This window comes from Boleophthalmus pectinirostris, unplaced genomic scaffold, assembly GCF_026225935.1.
Source record: "Boleophthalmus pectinirostris isolate CB_2022bp ecotype Guang Dong unplaced genomic scaffold, ASM2622593v1 HiC_scaffold_22, whole genome shotgun sequence".
NCBI lineage: Eukaryota > Metazoa > Chordata > Actinopteri > Gobiiformes > Gobiidae > Boleophthalmus > Boleophthalmus pectinirostris.
In genome coordinates this window covers 10,443,648-10,462,109 of record NW_026571190.1, presented here as the reverse complement: position 1 = coordinate 10,462,109, position 18,462 = coordinate 10,443,648, and the positions used below count along the sequence as shown (strand labels likewise).

The 18,462-nt window shown below is 36.2% G+C and overlaps 1 protein-coding gene across 2 annotated transcripts in view; it reads right to left on the bottom strand.

The window, feature by feature from the left end:
* si:dkey-28b4.8 (sarcoplasmic/endoplasmic reticulum calcium ATPase 2) overlaps nt 1–18,462 on the bottom strand; it is a 28,645-nt gene that overhangs the window by 6,992 nt on the left and 3,191 nt on the right. For both annotated transcript variants that reach the window (XM_020932906.2, XM_055158656.1), the window contains exons 3-16: nt 18,267–18,284; nt 18,080–18,162; nt 17,508–17,612; nt 15,524–15,662; nt 10,628–10,794; nt 7,922–8,077; nt 7,587–7,728; nt 6,832–6,998; nt 6,177–6,268; nt 5,157–5,259; nt 4,892–5,023; nt 4,284–4,409; nt 3,453–3,674; nt 3,019–3,130 (exon numbers count right to left, since the gene is read on the bottom strand). In XM_020932906.2, coding sequence (XP_020788565.1) covers nt 3,019–3,130; nt 3,453–3,674; nt 4,284–4,409; nt 4,892–5,023; nt 5,157–5,259; nt 6,177–6,268; nt 6,832–6,998; nt 7,587–7,728; nt 7,922–8,077; nt 10,628–10,794; nt 15,524–15,662; nt 17,508–17,612; nt 18,080–18,162; nt 18,267–18,284 — 1,764 coding nt within the window. The remainder of the gene's footprint in view (nt 1–3,018; nt 3,131–3,452; nt 3,675–4,283; nt 4,410–4,891; nt 5,024–5,156; nt 5,260–6,176; nt 6,269–6,831; nt 6,999–7,586; nt 7,729–7,921; nt 8,078–10,627; nt 10,795–15,523; nt 15,663–17,507; nt 17,613–18,079; nt 18,163–18,266; nt 18,285–18,462) is intronic.

Genomic DNA, 18,462 nt, shown 5'->3' with positions numbered 1-18,462 from the left:
CAACAGCTGAAACGCACAAGACTGAACCTCCACCTAAAGAGTGAAGATTTTAAGAAACAAGTAAATTACCTTTAGAACATTACAGTTACATTACAACATTACAGTTACAACATAACAGTGCGTTTTGAAGTCATGAAGACGGCACTCAAACTACTCCTGTTCTCATCATTAACTGTAGCTCTGTCCATCATCTCAGGTAATATCAGCAAACCCATATATTTATAGGTTTGGCTTAAAGTTATACAAAGCATTTTGAACACTTGTTCCAATTTAAAAGATATACAGTAATACTTTTAAATTGTTCATCGCTATGGCAACAGACCTAATTTTTTCAAATATTTGTTTTCCAAATACTGCAGCCCCTACTGCAACAACAAATACTAAAGCCTCAACTACTACTACAACTACAACTACTGCAGCCCTTACTACTACTACAACAACTACTGTAGCCCCTATTACTACTACAACTACTGCAGTCTCCACTTCTACTACAAATACTGCAGCACTTACTTCTACTACAACTACTGCAGTCCCTACTTCTACTACTACTACTGCTGCAGCCCCTACTACTACTACAAATACTGCAGCACCTACTTCTACTACAACTACAGCAGCCCCTACTACTACTACTACTACTGTAGCTCCTATTACTACTGCAGCCCCTACTTCTACTACTACTGCTGCAGCTCCTACTACTACTACAACTACTGCAGCCTCTACTACTACTACAGCTACTGCAGCCTCTAATACAAGGCAAGGCAAGGCAAGGAAAGTTTATTTGTATAGCACAATTCGTACACAAAGTAATTCAAAGTGCTTTACAACAACTACAACAACTACAGCCTCCACTTCTACTACAACTACTGCAGTCCCTTCTTCTACTACTACTACTACTACTGCAGCCCCTACTACTACAACTACTGCAGCCCCTACTTCTACTACTACTACTGCAGCACCTACTACTACAACTACTGCAGCTCCTACCTCTACTACTACTACAGCAGCTCCTACTACTACTACTACAAATACTGCAGCTGCTACTACTACTACTGCAAATACTGCAGCTGCTACTACTACTACAACTACTGCAACCCCTGCTTCTACTACAACTACTGCTGCTTCCACTTCTACTACAACTACTGCAGCCTCTACTACTACTACAACTACTGCAGCCTCTAGTTAATTAATTAATTAATTAATTATGCATTTACATATACATAGTGCCTTTCATGACACCCAAAGCACTTCACAGAGCATTACTGATTCACTTTACACTAGGTGGTAATAAACTACTATTGTAGCCACAGCTGCCCTGGAGCAGAATGACTGAAGTGAGGTACCAATCAGGGCCACTGGCCTGTCCGACCACCACCATTACTGACACACACCACTTTCTTACTAGGCAATATGGGTGAAACAACAGTTTTTGCCACTGGTGCCTCCCTGTGGCACCTGGTATTTGCAGTGGTCTTCCATCCAAGTACTATATATACATTTATTCTTATTTGCTCATTTCCAAAGAAACAATAAAGAAAAGGCAATTTTCTATTTTTGTTTTTTTCACATCTCTTGATTAGGGACATCAAGATATTTTGGTACAGTGATAATTGTGTTTATGGAGGTTGCAATATTATTATATGTTTATGTATTACGTGTTTATAAAAAAAAATAAAAATTTACAAGCAAAAAAAGTAATTTCAGTCTTAACACCAAAAAAGTACATCTAAAACTAAAGGGTTTTTATCTTACTGTTTATGTGACATCAACTATATCTTGCACAAAAATAGATTTCATAAAGCTGGTCACATACTATAAACAGGGTATTAGGCCTGTAACAATAAAAAATTTTGCTGGACGATTAATTGGCCAAGAATTTATTGCGATAAACGATAATATTGACATTTTGAGACCAATTTCAACTAATATAATGACCATGGAATAAAAATGCAAATACATCCTCTCAATGATCAGTAAACCTTACTTTCTAAAGAACATTTAACACAAGAAGTATAAGACAACCAAAAACAATAGGCCTAAATAAAACAGACTTAACAACCAAAGCAATAAATAAAATGGATTATTAAGTCTCTAACAAAATTGTCCTTAAAAGTTATTTGTCATTGACTTACACTGGTATATTGTGTCTCGTCTCTTTATGGCTGCTGCTGTGAGCCTCGGCATTTTGGTCTTGAAGTGTTCGTATTAACCCGCGACACAGGATGTTATTTCGCTATGAGGGAGACACTGTCCTGTCTGGTGTCGTGTCGATTCGGGATTTCGGGTTCTCCGGGGGCTAGGCTACTTCTGTCGCTTGGGTTTGGGTTTATGTCGGCTGTTGGGGTTTGAAACATTTCTTCTTGTCGCTTGTGCGCTCGCTACATTTGACGCATGTGACTCTTGAGACGTGTCCTGTTCACCAATGCTGATTCGGCATCGTGACTTGTTTTGGCGATGAATGGCGATGAACTGTTTTGTCACTCTGACGTACCACACAGAGAGCGGATTTCTACATTTGCAGAATTTGCATTTGCAGAAAGCGTGCAGACTACGCGCGCATCCGCTCTGTTGACAAGCACAGCGCACGTTGGTTCAAGCGTCATTACGCTTTTTAAACGAGAGGAGTCAGAGAGCGATAGAAGCCTTCTAACATTCAGTCTCTTGGAGAGCGAGAGAGAGCGAGGAAAACAAACAAACATGCAAACAGAATTTATCGTGGCTGGAAAAGTTATCGAGCTCATTAAAAGTTATCGTACGATTAATCGATTTATTGATTATCGTTACAGGCCTACATGGTATTAAGTATTTTTTATGTTAATAATTCTGTATACGTATTTGCTGGATTTTTGCAATATTTAAAGCTTCTGGGTTAGAGTAACATGTTGGAAATGCTTTATTTTTGTTGTAATAAAACCTATGTTTTTAAATTCCTGTGGTCACCTTCAACATAAATAATTTTATTTAATGCATGGTTGATTTAAAAGATAGTTAATAGAAACCTGCCATAGAATTCTCCCTCACCTGTGATCATGATGACTCTGATGCCAGCCTGTCGACACATTCTCACTGCATTGAGCACCTCTTTACGAGGCGGGTCCAACATCCCCACACAGCCCACAAACGTCAGGTCAGACTGAGGACAAATAATGAGGATCAGTTATATGACATGAGAATAAATAATAACCCATCATTTAAACTAAAGTAGGAACAGAAGAGAATACAGTCCAACTGGCTGTTATACTGTCAAAATGCAAATGTAAATATTTCTGTAATGATTGGGTAATTCCTAAAAAAATATATAGGTTTACATTACATTGTATCACAGATATATTCCCTATAATGTTTATAGGCAACATTTTAAGAACTTTTGACCATTATTATTTTGTTACTTGCTATGGGAATGGACCAATTTATCAACACAACTTAAAAATTTTCTCATCAATAACCCTCCTCACCTCATAATCAGCAAAGGTGGCAGAGTTTTCCAGATTCAGTGTTTTGATGTCAGGAGGAGAGTCTCTTGTTGCCATAGCCAAGCAGCGCAGTGTGTCTCGGCCCGATGCCCACTCTCTCACTGTGGACAGCAGCTGCTCCTTCAGTGCTTTGCTCATGGGCACACGGGAAGTGCCACTGATGCGAATGTAATTACAGCGCTCCAACACGCTCTCTGGAGCTCCCTATGAAAGAAAACAAGACAGAATTATATGAAACAATGAAAATGAAAAATCACTGAAAAATTACAAGAACTACATCATGATTAATTTGTATTTCATGATAACTACAAATAGTAAGTAATACACAACTTCTACTAGACAGCATTTGAAACACATTTTATTAATAAATTAGTAGTCAGCTCACAGTTGCCTATTCTGTGGCAATGGCCTCTATACCTAAGGGGAGGTTCATTCTAGCAAACACGATATCAAAATTTTGGACTAAAGAGTGATTAAACCCTTAACTGCAACTGGACTAGAGTGTCTCAAACCAGGACCAAATCAGGGTGCAAGTGTGACAAGAAAATTGTATTTTTTTGTTTTCAATGGCATTGTTGATTACTTTACCTGAGATTTGCTCATTACATAGTTTTCATGAAGAGGCATCAGTTTTTAGATGAATGAATAGCTAAATACAATTAGGATAATTCAAATAGTAATTTAGTTTGAATTTCAATTACCTTGTGGCTCTATTCTGATTAGTAAGAACAAATAACTGCCATGCTACAGAGCCACTAGAGGGCAGGCTAAGCTTTCACAGTATCAAACAGACATACGCTTGTGTATGTTTACCTTCACAAACATCTTGGCCCCAGTGGTTGAGCGAGAGAGTTTATTGGACAAACAGAAAACGGACATTGACTTTCTGTCTCGGGAAAACTCCAGGGTCAGCTCCTTCTTCATCAGCTGCTTTATTACCTAAAAAAATAAGCAAGAATTTAAAAAAACTAAAATGAAATGTGCATTTTACTTGATTAGACGGCATCTGAATAACTTAATATTGTACCAATAGGCTGTACCTGATTTCTTTTATGTAATATAGTTTTGTTTTTATCCCTGTACAGAAATATTATAAAAACATGGTCAAAATGTCTCCTGTTTATGTAATTATTAACTGATTTTACTTTACTTTGAGGACCAGGAAGATATGCTGGTGTCCTGTTAACATACTTGTTAGCATTACCATGATAGCAAAACTCGCTCTGGCCTCTGACAGGTGAAAACATTAATAGATCAGTTTTTCACATTTGTAAGACAATAAAAATCAACAAGTACAGTACATGGCTTTAGGTCTTTAGATCCCTGTTTATTGGTGCCATATTGAGAACTTTTCAAAAGACAGAATATTTAGTTTTAAATTGCCATGGATATTGTCACATCCTCAATGCAGATACACTTACAGAGCAGCAGGCCGTGGCTCTCTCCGATCGGCTTAGTCCTCTCAGATCTGTGTTAAAAACGTTCATTTTTTCCACGAGACAGCAGAGAGCAGTCTCGGTTGCCTCTCCAACTTTCTCAAACAAACCCTTGGCCTGGAACATAACAAGGAATTAAAATTAACAAGTACAAAAGTACAAATGGGGCTGCAACAATTAATTGATTATGCAGTTTCTTATGCAGTTGCATAAGACATCGTTAACTATAACTCTGATGAGTTTCTGTTACCTCATTGTAGTCCAGAGAGGAGTCGTTGCACAAAGCACAGATCGTGGCCATCTCCACCAGTCCTTCATACTGACTGCATTTCACCACTGCACCATCTTTGAAACTGGGGGAAAAAACAGACACTATCATTACTAGACTGAGAATAATTCAAAGGAATACTTTCAGAAAAAGTCCTGAGGGCAAATTTGGGGAAAAGTCAGTAAACATGCTATTTCCCATAATTTGAGGGTGCTGATTCCAAATATTTTGTTTACCAAGCTGAATTTTGAGTTTTAAGAATGCTCATTAGCATAATAGCACAGGCACCAGGCTAATTAAAGTTCAAATAAAAGTTCTTTTTACATATTAAACACCACATAAAATCCTGATATGTGTGACTTATAGTGATTTTGCAGTGACTCCAAGGAAAATTGTGTCTTCTTGAGTTGGAGAGGCAATTTCTGTTAAACTAAAAATGCTGTAAATAAATTTGATTTGTACTTGTTGGATTCATATTCATTCTTAGTTTGATTTAATATTTAAGACTAATTAAAATAGATTTTTGATTTGTTTTGTTACCTTTATTTTATAGAAAATTGTGTGTTTATATACAAATATATATATATATATATATATATATATACACTCTCTCTCTCTCTCTCTCTCTCTCTCTCTCTCTCTCTCTCTCTCTCTCTCTCTCTCTCTCTCTCTCTCTCTCTCTCTCTCTCTCTCTCTCTCTCTCTCTCTCTATATATATATATATATGAAATATATCATTAACGATACAAAATGACAGAAGTGAGGGCTGTGCAATTAATACAAGGTTATTAATACAGGTTTTAATTGAAATTTGAATTCCAAATCCTAATGCAGGTGTTACAAGTAGTACTTCATCTAATTCATACCTTTTATTCATTTATTATTCAAGTAATTAGTTATCATTAGTAGTACATACTTCTACTACTTCTGCTTTAGGAAACCACACATTTGTTAGCAAATACAGTCATGTCAATGCTAGTATTAAAGTGTTAAGAGACTCACACTTCTCCTTCTGGAGCATATGTGGATCCAGTCACAGTGAACTCACTCAAGGTGCACTGATCTCCAGAGACAGTCTTCTCCACAACAAACATCTACAAACGCATTAGTTATGGTTAGTGCTCAGAGTTAGTTACATGCTAGTTCGGTTATATATTAGATTAGTGAAAACACAGCTAAGAAAATTTAATTAAAATTTGTGTGTTTACAATGTGCACAGTGAACAAAATTTCGATTTTGGATTCATATTTATTTTTCTCTAAATCAAGCAGCCCTTCGTAAATCCTTTTACTCATGTCAAACTAAAATTAATCACCTGGAACTGAGGAAACAAGGAAACATATAAGACAATCAAGAAAAGTTGTTATGAAGAGGCATTAAAAGCATATAAATAATACTAATACTACTCTAAATAATAATAATTGCAAATGCGATATGATTTTTGATAAATGTTTAAAAAGTAAGAGTTTGTGTTTGAATCCACATTGTAAATAACTTCAGGAGTATTAACATTTGAAGCAAGACTGAAATACATTATTTAATATATTTTGTTAATTAAAATACATGATATTTTGTTCTGTGCAGAGGAAATTCTGTAAATAATACAACGCAGCTTTTTCCAGTGAAAAGACATCTCTCGTGCTCTTTGTATGCTTACCCTGCAGACAGACATCTGGTTTGTTGTGAGGGTCCCAGTTTTGTCAGAGCAAATGACGGAGGTGCAGCCCAGAGTCTCCACTGAGGGGAGGCTGCGCACTATGGCATTTTTTCGGGCCATTCTCCTTGTGCCAAGGGCCAAGCAGGTGGTGATCACTGCAGGAAGGCCTGAGGAGAGAAGCAATGAGATGGTGAGATTTACTGGACACAACGTAAGACTGCACACGAAAGTAGGAATTTTATTTCAGATAATTCAGTTTTAAACTCTTAACATACGTAGGTCATTAGTTATAATTTGTTAATTGTAAAGTAAACAATGATCTAAAATGGTTGGATAATACTAAGATGTCCATCACTTTTTGTTCAAAACTGCAGAATTACTATTGACAGATTTTTATTTATACATTTTTATTGTTGAATAATGGCTACATGCTATTTTTTAACCATGCAAGAATGACCTGCAATGTGAAATTTTTGAATAATGGCAAGCAAGTTCAGAGAGTCGGGAGAGGGTAGGTGAAAGCTAAAATTTTCTGACCATTCAGCCATAAATGCAGGACAATACAGGATTACTCACACATGCATGCATCACCTGAAATACAACTGGCTAAGAATGACAGAATATGATTAACAAAATATGCATATAAAATGTGACAAAACAGGAACAAAGACAAAAACACTTTTTGCTAAAATTGTTCCAATCAGTAAACATGATAGAGGTGTCTTATTGTCCTGCCTTATAGTAAACACGTGTACCTTCAGGTATGGCAGCCACAGCCAGAGCCACAGCGATCTTGAAGTAGTACACAGCCCCTCGGAGCCAGCTGCCTCCGTGCACAGGGTCGTTAAAGTGACCCACGTTTATGGCCCACACAGCCACACAAATAACACTGATCACCTACACCATACAAAACAAGCAAATCAGGGACAATGTTTTAAGACCCACAACAGAGTAGCTATTTTTACTTGAAAAATGTGCACTAAACTTTCTTTTTGAGGGACGCATTCCCTCAATCAGTACATTTAACCTACATATCTTTAGGCGCATATTTGATTCATTACAAAGATTAAAAGATTTGATGTGTCCTTACCTTGGACAGTTGTTCCCCAAATTGGTCTAGTTTCTGCTGCAGTGGGGTGCGTTCAGGGTCCGTCGAGGCCATTTCATCTCGGATTTTCCCAATCTCCGTTTGAACTCCTGTCGCCACCACCACCCCGATGGCCCGTCCCGCTGCTATGTTAGTGCCCTGTCAGAAAAAGACCAAAAGTTAGAGACAAAGTTGACATATTCGATATTAGTTTTAATTATTATTAATATCACTTTGCTTTAGTTTTAATTTAATGTAATTCCTCTTATATTATTTAAGGCCTTCAATTTTGCAAAACCTGTCCATGCTGTTTTTAATATAGGAAAATCCTGCATAATCTCAGATATAATTTCACAGATTCCAAAGTAAATCAGTTTACTTGTTAAAACACTTACATGCACATGTGAGCACATTCCTAAAGCAGTGGTCAAATACTGTCTAAAATACTGAGAGATTAATTTTTGTCTATATTGCTTTATGACCATTTTCTCATCTTCAATAAGTCTGTATTATCAGATGCACTGTAATTCCCAGCACACAGACAGAACTGTTGCTGCTGAAATGTTGTCTTAAATAAATCATGAGTGTTTGTCCTTTGAGCTGAGGACTGAGTCAGCTCCTTTTGAACAGAATACAACTGCTGCTTTCAGTTATGCATCATCATTAAATCAATACAGTCTTTTAGACCACTACAAAAGATCAAGCCCAGGTTAAATAAATGCCCAGGTTAAAGTGTGCATGACATTTTTTCATGTCTTTCTAACTATTACTGTATTAGGTGGGATAGTATATTTATCATAGATTTATATCAGTTAAGTGGCAGTTTGTTGGACAAAAGGTTACGTACAAAAATACGGAAAGCAGTCTCAATATACAATAGAAATAATAGTTTGACTAGTCTACTACTAGAATCATTAGTTGCAGCCTTAGTGTAAAAAACGGTTGCTTCCCTGTTGTCAAATTATAAAGTTCATTTACACAAAACATATAGAGGAGCAGCATTGAGTAGTGCCAACAAAATTCATTCTATACAAGTAAGGAATTAGTTTTTCCATTGTATTTTTTCCTGGTAAGTAGCCATATTTGTTTTAACCATGCACTAATCCACCTGTGAATCATGCTCATTTGACCTGTGAGCGATTCATTGGTGACTAGACTCACATCTTTTTAGAGCATTGTGTATGTTTGTGTGTAAAATGTCAAAATGTCAAAATCAGCTGTAAATGTTTGACAGTAATAATCTCAACCTCAAGTATTTTTTATTTTTATTTTACTTTTTAATTTTCACAGTTTCTGTCAGATCAACTTAAAACAAAAGTGGCTAATGGACTAATTCTGGGATAGTTACATTGTATGTTCATTAATGGGCAGTGCACTTAAATACATCAAAATCTTTTTAAATTTATCTTTGATTTGATTGAACATAAACGATAGAGCATTTTAATCATTGCCATTTAACACAAAAATAGTCTCAGTTCCACATTTCTTCCTCCAAAGTTTTCCATCTTCTCCAAACTACAAGCTTTTACTGACAGAGGATTGGCTCTCCTTTAAAAAGACCCAAGCTGATCATTGACAATTGACAAAAATTTGAAACGACTGAATCATAATTAAAATGTTATTCATTGGTTATCAACAGGTCTACCAGCGTATGGACTAATCTTATTCTGTTTTCTGATCCATGTTATAACGTTGTTTCCTAAACATGTGTGAATAAAATAATGAACAGATAAATCCTGCATATGTAGGTTGGGTTCACTCTCAAACAGAAAACACTGAGGGCCCAATCTTGCTACCAATCTTAGCACTAGCGCAAGTGTGGGGAGTGAATATCAGGTGAAGTGGAGCAGACTGAGGGCGTGGTGTGGGGTTTTCAGTGAACAGCCAGAATCGTAAAAATAAATATTAAACTAGTCCGGTGAAAAACAACGAGTAACATGCTCAAGACTTATTTTATTGTAAATATATTAGGATGATGAATGCTTAACATTCATAAATTGTTCGTGTGCGTACGGGATGTTTGTGCGCCATCTGGATGTCCTCCCGCAGCAGAGCACAGCCCCTCGCCTGCTCCCTGTGTTGGCTCAGTTCTGCTCTATAGTTTGGTTTGATCTGGATCTGTACAAAAGATGCTTATTCACATGAAGGCAGTTTACAGCGGTGTCCTCAAGAGTGTTTCCCTACCCTGTCTGCAGTCCTAATACTGTGATGTCGATTTTCTGACATTCTCGTGTCCTTTCTGTTACAACTCCATTTAATTTCATGACCAAATTATTCCCATTGTGCCTCTTTGGTTTATTTATAACATTTATAATGTTAGTCATCAATAGGTAGGCTACCATCAGAACTGTAGAAAACTGCATGGAGCTGTGGAGCGGCCAGTGACAGGGATCAGTGCACATTCACTGACAGCTTGGGGCAATGACAGCGAAGCAAAGCAGACACACGTCTCATATGTGCTGCTGTCTTGGCTGCAGCATTGGAGATGTAGATAGACTAATAATAAAAGGTTTACTCAAGCATGTGTGATTAAAACAAAACAACTCCAAGTATGTATTTGATGAAGTAATAACATTTTAACATCACTAAAAACTCACAAGAGTAAATTTTTGAGTAATATAAGACCTTTAAGCCAAATTCATGTTTGGTCAGGAGTACCTATCCATATCATGGATCGTGCGAGTCATGGTTAGTAAGTGTCATTCTTACAGAGAAGAGCATGTTCTTCTTGTCCTGGTTGACGGCTCTGGGGTCAGGCACAGGGTCAGTGTGTTTGAGCACAGACACAGATTCTCCGGTCAGAATCGACTGGTCCACGCGCAAAGTCGTGGAGCGGATGGACGTCAGCCTGATGTCGGCTGGAACCTTGTCTCCAACTGAAGAAAAAAGGAAACAGCAATCAAGACAAGACAAACACAAGACATCAAGAAAAGTTAGTATGAATAGGCATTAAAAGCATAAAAATAGTAAGACAGTGTTTGTTTCCCATTACTACAGAAGACTATGGTGGCCTCCCATAGTCTAAAATTGTCCCCATAATCTAAAATAATCTGGACTCTATTGGCATAGCAAAATTAGACATTTGTTGCTCATTGTATTATCATAAACTTACTACACTGGTCAAAAATTACTTAAAAATTCAAATTAAGTGACATTTATGCTCCTCAAATTGAGATGAAATTATACAGATAAAAATAATTTGTGCCACAATAGTTTTAACAGAGTATATAGAAAACAGAGAGTAATACTCTTGACTGGTCGACTACAAAAAATAATCATAAAATAAACATACGAAAAGACTTTTTTATAACAAAGACAGCTGCATTACTAAACTGAAATGTCAAAAAGGAACAACCAATTTCTGATTTTCATTACTAATACATTTTATTTGTAAATATTCTCTAACTAGAAGCTGTCAGGAACTATTTTCATCCTTTATTCAGATAATATAGTATTTATAAAGTCTCAATGTACAATAAAAATAAATCGCTGACACCTAAGATAATCGTTAGTTGTATTAGACATTGATATTTTGTGTGATATTGATATTCAGAGAATATTATTTCTATCCAATAGTAATGTGCTAAAACATAACTTTAAAGCTGGATACCTGATGTTCACACTAGCTCTCACAAACTTTTTTTTACAACACAGAAAAGAAACTGAGTTAGGACTTATTACTTAATACAAATTAGACAATGAAACTGCAATGTCTCAGTTTTTCATCAAGTGCTGCTTTTACAATATATGGTACTCTTATGGGGAAAACAGAAATTTTATTCATTTGAAAAAAAAGTTTTAAGATCACATCTGAAATTGTATTACAATTTTTTTCTGCCGGTAGATAGCAGAAGTGAAACCTGCTCCTCTCTCTCCTCACCTGCGTTTGTTCAGGCTCACCTGTGCTCTCTGGTCTTCTTCTGTCAGGCCAAAGCTGGCACACTAACAGACAGCAGCAATAAATATATAGATAGCATCTAGTGGTGATATGTTAGAATACAATAAGGGCGGTGGTTGATGTTTAAGTATCAGACAGACAAAAGTACAGAAATATCAGTTTATACTCTTATTAGGAAGTTGGAAATAATTTATTTAAATTTTTTTGTGGGATTTTTATAAGCGATATATAATCAATTTTGAAACTGTGCATATCTTCAAAGCAACAGTCACAGTATTATCCATTATAAAATATTCTACCCACCTGTAAGTGTGATACATTTATTACACATCTATACAGAAATAAATCGAACTGAATAAAAGTCCTGAAGTTATTGTGAAAGGCTTGAGAGGAAGTCTGCAGTTTTACTTATGGGAAAACAGGGTCGCATTCTTCCATTTGCAAAAGCACAGAAACTTATAAACAGTTTACATTAGTTTGAATACACAAGGTGCTCTGGCATAACAACACACACACACACGGGTCTCCAGAGTGGTCTGATGAAGTCTTTCAAGGCTAATTTCAAATGTTATTAAACTACATCATAAACTATCAGTCTAAAATACTATTTCAAGGATGTTGCTTTATTCCTGGTATGTACTAGTATTATCACAGATTATTAGTAATAGTAGTATAGATTATTGTTACGCATGATGTTTAACACAGGGACAACAGACATTGACAAGAAAGAAAGATGCATTGTACCAGAAGAAGCCAATTTCCATCTACAGTCCCAGAAGAGGTTGATGTTAACAGCTTACAGAATTAGTCCACTGAGGTTCATTTGGTCTTCCGATAATTTATGTTCACAATTATGAACATAAATGTAGTACAATTTACAGAAATAGATAGATACACAACAATGTCCCCACACATTATCACACAGAAAACTTGGAATGGCAAGACCAGGACTAAACCAGGACTAGAACAGGACTTGAGGAAATGTACATAAGGACTAAACTGGGCTCAAACCAGGACCAATCTAAGACAAGAATCACAAGTAAGTGAAGTAAGTAAGTACGGGACCTTGAGCAGGGTTAGGAGGTAGGTGCAAATGGAAATTTTCTGATCAAGCAAGCAGGCTTACCATCGAAATACAACTGACTAGGCTAATGATGAGGCTAATGATGAGGGAAAGCTATTATAACACAGATTTGCAATTTCTATTTTAATAGGATTGTGTTCAAAGTTCACGTTTTAAACACATCAGAAAAATTGACAAAAAGGCTGAAATTTTTAACTGACTAGGAACAAGATTTAATTTGTTTTTAGAGTAAATCATGGTACTTGAAAAATTGAAGCCTTCAAGATTTGCAGATTGCCTACAAATCTTATAGCGCTGCATAACAACGACAAATTACACTTTTCTTTTGTTGGTTACTGGAAGTGAACCGCAAACATTTGGGTAAGTGGGTAAATTTCTGAGCTACTGTCCATTGTACGAACCCAAACATTAAAACTTTCTAACTTGATAACCTTGTAATCAGCATCAAACAAATTTAGATAAGGAATTTCCTATCTGACTGCCTAAAACAACACAATTCACAACTAAATTGCAATATAAACAAACATGTGCCAAAGCTGTGGTAAAAATAACTTAAAATAACTAAAAGCGTGCCTCCTCTGAGTTCCCATGGTCCGGAAACTCTGTGTCTACATTAAAAGAGGGCACTGGATCACACACACAGCTCAATTGCGGTTCAAAAAAAAAGAAAAACAGTTGAATTCCCCTGATGAAGTTTCTGCTGCTATTTCAGGAAGACGAAAGAGGGCAGTGGGACAGAGGAGCTCTACAAAGTCAAGATATTTACACATGATTTAATTCAACACAGAAGTCAAAAGGGGAATGGAAAACTGAACAGCTGAAAATATGAGAAGACATTTTTAATTGATACCATATTGCGACTATTGACTAACAACTATGGCAGGACAAAAAAGTTCCAACAGGACATGAAGTTGATATAATTATTAATAATATTATTGCCCAGTTTTACTGGTTCAAGGACCAATCACAGGGCAGCATTGTGGTTGGTGCAGAAAAAAATGAAGTGCCTCAACACACCTCAAGACACCCCAACATGGAGAGGCTTGATTTGAAATGCATTTTATTCCAGATTACATGGCTATATGCATGCACGTGATTGAAAAAATATAATAAACTGTCTGACCTGAACAAAGAATAAACTAGAACAGAGAAAGTTTAAATAAGACTAGTCCAGATTTTTCCATCAGGTTACTCACATCAAGAGCTCCTCTCTAAAGCAGCCTGTTGTTACTTCAGACAGATATCTGAGCTGTGATTCCAATCATTCCAATGCTCATATAAGGAAATGACAGAAAGAACTTTCCCTCTTCACAAATCCAATAATTACGATGTTGTCAGGCATGGCATGTGTAAATAAATAATACTATATGATGACATGGTTGCTTGTCCACCTACATGGTTCAGAGTTCACACATTCATCCTAGTCTGGTCCTGGTTTAAGTAAAAACCTGAACTAGAAGAGGACCAAACAAAGCCAACATCACATATGGGTAGTCTGTATCAAAGATTTTGGTCTGATCTATCTATTCATCTCACATTTGTGAGATGAATAGATAGATCAGTAAATGTATCATTTTATATATTTTCCTCCAAAGCATATATTGTATAATAAGCATTTTATGACAAAATGAGACTGCTGCATTCTGTCTGCAGCTAATAATAATAATAGTGTTTTTCATTCTCGGCAACCTGGAGGTAAGCACCAAAAGCAGTACTCTGACTGGCTGCACTTGGGAGGTCCAACACAGTTTCATTTTGGGGTCTGAAAAAAGCTGTTCAAAAATATTGAATAAACTGAATATTAATACATGTAAATATTAACAATATTCCAAACAGTTTGTGAGAGCTACGAAGGAGTTAGACTTAAATTTAAAAGGTAATGCGCTCAAAATTTCCCACAATGTTTTGAAAAGTAGTGGACATCAATGGTCACTAAACCGGTCAATATAGACCAAAATGCATTGCAAGAGATCGGGAAAACAACAGCATACAGCAACAGGTGTTACACAGTACAACTGAATGAAAGTAGATAAAAGTGCTGGTTTGTGGAACTGTTGATCCTGATTATGTATAAAACACTCCATTAATAAACCATTATGATCCAAAGGCGTTAGCGGTACCCACTTAGCTCCAGTCATTAAAGGATTGATAATGTTCACATCTCAGACAAAAATTACATAATCCAGCCCATTTGAGTGAGATCCAGCGTGACAAAAACTTGTATTTAAACTTGATTATAATTAGTCCATAAACACTCTGATTTGATCATTATTTATGACCAAAGTTTTATGAGTTTTGCTGACTTTTTTTCATCCAGATATCAAGATTCACGTGACGGGAAAAGTAGTGAGCTGCATGTTTGTTCTGTGAATGAGTGCACTATATAGTGCGCTAATGAGTGCGGGCCTATGTAGTGAATGAGTGGTTGGGGACTCAGGTGGACATTCAGAGACAGCCCAAGTCTAAACTCTAAAGCAGGTTTAAAGCAGGTCTAAACTAGTTCCATACCAGAACCAATCTATGACTTCACCAAAATTCCACCAGGACTTAATTAGGACTAAGTAGGACGGGACTACATCAGGTTTAAACCTGGACTAAACCAGGACATAGTTGTTGTGCTTACCGGCCACCTCCACGATGTCCCCGGGTACAATGTCTCTGGCTCTGATTCTCTGGACGCTCTTTTTGTCCTGACGATACACTTTTCCCATCTCAGGCTCATACTCCTTCAGCGCCTCAATGGCATTCTCTGCATTACGCTCCTATGAACAAGAGAAAATACCAGATAGACAATGTTATATAAAACAATACTGCAAAGAGCATGGCTATTACTTATGACTTGGAAATTCCAAACAAGTTTGTAAAGATAATTATTAATATTAATGTGTTGTCAGATTCAAAATATTGCAATTGATCTATGACAGAATGAAAACAACTCGCATCTTTGTATTTTTGTGTAATTTTTGTCCATGGAGATGTATTTGCTTTGCTATGAAAGTTTCACAGTATGGCAATAAACATTTCCATTCAATTTGTATTCAGCAAAGCTGCATTTGCTAGGGTTAGAATTGGAAGTACTTGCTTCCTGTTGATAATGTATTTCTGTTATGGGATTTCCTGATAAAAACAATTTTAATGAGAATTTTGGGAATAATATTGAAGGAATAAAGTGTAATAATATGATACGGATGTTGTCAAAGTAAATAGAATTTCTTATAATAATTGTGGTGGGACTAATCATTTTGTTGCCTTGTTCTATTTCCATTCCCATGTGAGCAATAGACTTGAAGCATGTGATTTTAGATTAAAGGCCCTGTATTCCACTTAGTCACTTTGTCTCGCTTTGATATTGAACCATAATAAAGAAAAAACTGCTCTCAACTAACAAAATCCTAACAATATAGGACCTTTTAAAGGTCCTATATTACACAAAATGGACTCTTGTTAGCTTTAAGCCATGTTAGAATGTACTTACAACATCAAAAACATAACTTTAGTTGTGTTTTGTTTCATTCACATATGTTTCAGTAATGCTGGTTTATTAGTTTGTCTACATCTCCAAAGCTTAAAATGTTCTCTTGTGATGTCATGAAGCAATATTTTTTAGATTAACAGCTCTTTTTACCCTTTGTTCTGGGGAGATGTGTTATTCCAGGTCTGAAATGACCCAAATGATTCTAGTTAAGGTGCATGGAGTTTAAAGTGGAGCACTTCCTGTATTGCCATGTGACATCACAGGGTTGAGTGTTTTCAGTTTGAGAGAAGAATGCAGCCTAAATAAATATGCAGGGTTTTTTTGTTAAACATGTGTGAATGTAAAGAAAACCCAACTCCATGTATGTTTGTGATGAGGGAAAAAACATTATAGCACAGATCACAAAATAGTGTAATATGAGCTCTTTAAATGTATGGGTAATATCACTTAGGCTGCATCCACACTTAAAACACAAAATTGGAAGTAAACCCAGAACTTAATATGGGTCAGAGAAGGACTAAGACAAAACTAGAACAGGACCAAACCAGGTCTACATTTGGACTAAACTAGACTCAAACCAGTACCCAAGAGTGACAGTTGTGAACGTACCTTAATGCCCTTTTTTCACAGACAGATGTTTTTACAATATATTATATGGAGTAAAATGTATTTCCCTGAATTGAAATAAATAAAACGATCACGCTCTTGAAGTGGAACTGAACTGAATCAACTTTTTTACCTGAAGCTCGCAAAACCAGCAGTCATAGGAGTGAATTTTGAGCTGAGTTACATATTGGGAATAGGAATTTATTTGAACAAAATAGCGAAATAGAAACACCAGGGTCATGTGAAAGTCAGTTGGAGCCAGCCTCAATGGAGTCGGTAGCGCCCCCATACTCTCTTCCTATTTGGAATGTGGTGGCCAGCAGATTAGCTATGTCCATTTGTATATAAAGTCTACGGTCCACAGGCACTGCACAGTTTAGCGCCACTATTTGAGATCTAGTTGAGGACAGAGTTTTCGTGTTTAGGTGCACTTTAATATCACAAATGGACTTTAGTAAGCTGATTTACAGACACAGTTTAAAAGTATTACAGGAGAAACTTTGCACAGGTCAAACTAATCACTCACCTGCCACACTCCTACGATAGCATTAGCGATAAGGATCAAGAGGATCACAAACGGCTCCACAAATGCTGTGATGGTACCCTCTCCCTCTTCAAACCAGGCCAAAGTCTGTAGCAAGACAAAAAGATTCATGAACAGAGTGTTTCCTATTTGAGAGAGGAACTCAGCCCAAATATGATGAGTTTATGTATTAAAAGTATGAATGAAACAAAACACAACTCCAGGTATGTTTGTGATGAGGAAACAATATTATAACACAGATCAGAAAATAATATAAGCACTTTAAATTAGTTATGATTATTACATACACCATGGTCAAACAACAGTGACATCCTTTCATTACCACTATCTAATTAGATAAGCATTCCTCTAGTAGTATGAACAGTTTTAGAAAAAGTCATATTCTGAGAGATAAAGTAAAATTAATATGACATAAAAACACTTGATTGAGTAAAAAATATTATGCTTTGGCTTCTAAAAAATTTTACAATTATTATTTTTTAGTTCTTAAGATTATATTGTAACCTGAATAATCACATTTATTGACTCTTATTTAGAATGTTTATCTTACTTACAAATGAAATACAGGCAGCCAGCAGCAGGATTCGGACTAACAGATCCTCAAACTGCTCCAACACAAGTTCCCATAGTGACTTCCCTGATGTGAACATTTTTAAAACACACTTAGTTTCAAAAACAATATTAAATGATAAAATCTATTAAAATACAAAACCAAAAAATACAGGTCACGCTACTGCTCACCTTCCTCCGCTGGCAATTCTGTGAGGAAAACAAAGAGAAAGTATTTTGTTATTAAATATTATTACACATTTCTGACTTTTTGTATTTACTTTTCTTGTCATAAAAACTATATACTGACACGAAAAACTACAAAGCTGACACAATTTAGTGTATCAGAGTCATACAACATCTTTTCTAAGCATGTAACATGTTTTAG